Consider the following 2,375-nt stretch of genomic DNA (forward strand, 5'->3'; position numbering starts at 1 on the left):
GGGGCTGGCGTGTGGGGAGGGAGCTGTCTGCTGCCGGGGAGAGCAAGGGGGTCTGGCAGAGCTGCCGTGGGGAGCCTGGGGGCACCGCGCTTTATGAAAGATTACTTTAAAGTTGAGACACGTTTGATACTTGAAGTCTCTTAGTCAAGTCAGCACAACAGATCCGAATGGATGGGTTTGTAAGAGGAATGTCATCTAGTGGACGATGTCCCTGCTCATTGCAGGGGGGTCGGACTAGATGGGCTTTGAAAGTCCCTCCCAGCCCAAACTATCCTATGATCTGCTGGTCTTAACTAAATACAGTACACATTGCTTTTAGTTTTAGTTTTTCTAAAGTTGCACAGGAGTATCACTGAGGATCCTGAATGGTGCCTGTTGTCTACTTCTCCGATGGTAGATGGGTAATCATAGAATGGCTTGGGTTGAAAGGGACCTTACAGCTCATCTAGTTCCAGGGACCCTTCACACTAGACCAGGTTGCTCCAAGCCTCATCCAATACTGCCAGGGATGGGGCAGCCACAGCTTCTCTGGGCACCCTTAACTTCACTAGGCAACCTGGTCATAGCAGCAGGTTGTTATAAAGTTGAGACATGTCTTCGCTATAACCAGTTATGCACAGTCGGGGCTTCATCTGTTTTCCATGTTTGGGCTGGCTAACAGAATATCCACCTTGGGACAGTAACAAAAGTTTATCTTGACAGCTGGCAGAAGTGTCATTTCACAGAGCCAGGCTTAATTCCAGTTTTCTACTGCTGCATAAATAGAGAAGCAAAACACAGCTTTGCGCAGTATGAGTGAATTAACATACCCTGAATATACGACGACAAAAGAAATGTTAGGAAGTCACTTTCTCACCAGAACTTATAAATTAAAAATACAGACCTCACCATTTTATTAAAACAGTCACTGACAGTTTGTAAAAAAAAAAACCAGAAAAAAAATCTAACATACATAAAAACTTCAGGCCAGAAATATGAGGAACTGAAACAGCATCCCTCCCTCCCACCCCCCGTACAGACACTGTGATACAAACTTCAGCTTGGTTGATTTAAATCGGCTTAATCTTGAAGTGCAGTCCAATAAGACTGAAGACTAGACACTTCAGGTCTTGGACCAGGTAGTAGAACACTCTCAAGCCTTCTGGGTCCCTGCAGGGCACAACAGAAGGAAGTAAAAGTTAGATTGATGTTTTAAGAGAGCAGTTTATAGAACTGACTTATTAAAAAACAAAACGCAAAGCTTATAGGGAGACTTTTCAGAGGTCATTTGAGACATTAACAGATTTGTTTCATTCTACATTCATCGATAAAACATTGTGTACTCCAAGTTCGCAAGTCTTAACCAAATGTGCATTTTTTATCATGAAAGTATGTAGGAACATCACTTTGGATTTAAAAACCATGATAACCAGTCTTTTCAGCTTAGGTGACATACAGAAATCTTGGGTCTCTCAGACACCTTGGTGTGGACAGGCCAACAACAGCTCAGTTCATACTCTGAAGGCACCTAACGGGTTCCTCCAGGGAGGACCGCCGCTCGGTGAGCGTGAAAATACAACTCGTAGTGCCACCATCTAAAAGCATTTGGTACATTACGCTGCAACTCAGAGCACTTGTGTCCCCCGGAACTGATTTGTACTTTGAAACAGTACAAAATACAAGCAGCTAGTAATCAGCAAGTTCTAATATAGACTGTTACATGGAAACAACAGCAACATAAAAAGCAGGGTACGTACTTGGACTGATTTACATCAATGAGCGAACCGATTTTTGACGTGGTAAAGGAGATGTGCTCATCACCGATTACTATTTCAAGCTCCTAAAAATTGTAAGAATACAAAGATTATAGGAATTATTACACATACAGAGGAAAGATTATAGGAACTACTGTTTTATGGTATTGGTTACAGAAATACGTAAGTCCTGAGATGGCGGCTTTTCCATTTTTATTACAACGGTCTTGAATGCAGCAGATCTGTGAACCCTGTTAACTCACACAGCTAAACTGCTGTTTAGGCACTGCTCCGGCTTTAAAATAGCTTTTGTTTCCCTCTTGGCTAGAAACAATACTGACTTGAGGAAGAAGTTCCATTATACTTCTAATGAGCCAAGATATGAAAACTAAAGCAGCAGTTAGGAAGACACCACACACTGACCTGTCGACCAACTCTGTCGGGAGGAGGCCATAAAGCATCATCTTCTTTTGTGATCTCGCTGTCATCGATTATTCTCTTCAGCTCCTCCATCACGCTCTTATGCACATAGGCCTGAAACAACACCCCAACATGGAAAAACAATCCAGACACTGCCCTGGATGCTCCACTCACACAAACCTACAAGGGTTCTGGGCCAGGTTGGACACAGGGGCTTGGAGC

The 2,375-nt window shown here is 43.3% G+C and overlaps 1 protein-coding gene across 1 annotated transcript; it reads right to left on the reverse strand.

Annotated features, from left to right (window-relative positions):
- Positions 1 to 1,049: 1,049 nt before the first annotated feature.
- LOC104399338 (protein mago nashi homolog) lies at positions 1,050 to 2,267 on the reverse strand (the record flags this gene model as incomplete). The annotated part of the gene is made up of 3 exons (XM_010011029.1): positions 1,050 to 1,149; positions 1,737 to 1,819; positions 2,157 to 2,267. Coding segments are annotated over 3 exons (294 nt in total), but the record flags the coding sequence as incomplete, so codon positions are not given.
- Between the last annotated feature and the right edge of the window lie 108 nt (positions 2,268 to 2,375).

The sequence above is a fragment of the Nestor notabilis genome, unplaced genomic scaffold, assembly GCF_000696875.1.
Source record: "Nestor notabilis isolate BGI_N333 unplaced genomic scaffold, ASM69687v1 Scaffold33973, whole genome shotgun sequence".
NCBI classification, from domain to species: Eukaryota; Metazoa; Chordata; class Aves; order Psittaciformes; family Psittacidae; genus Nestor; species Nestor notabilis.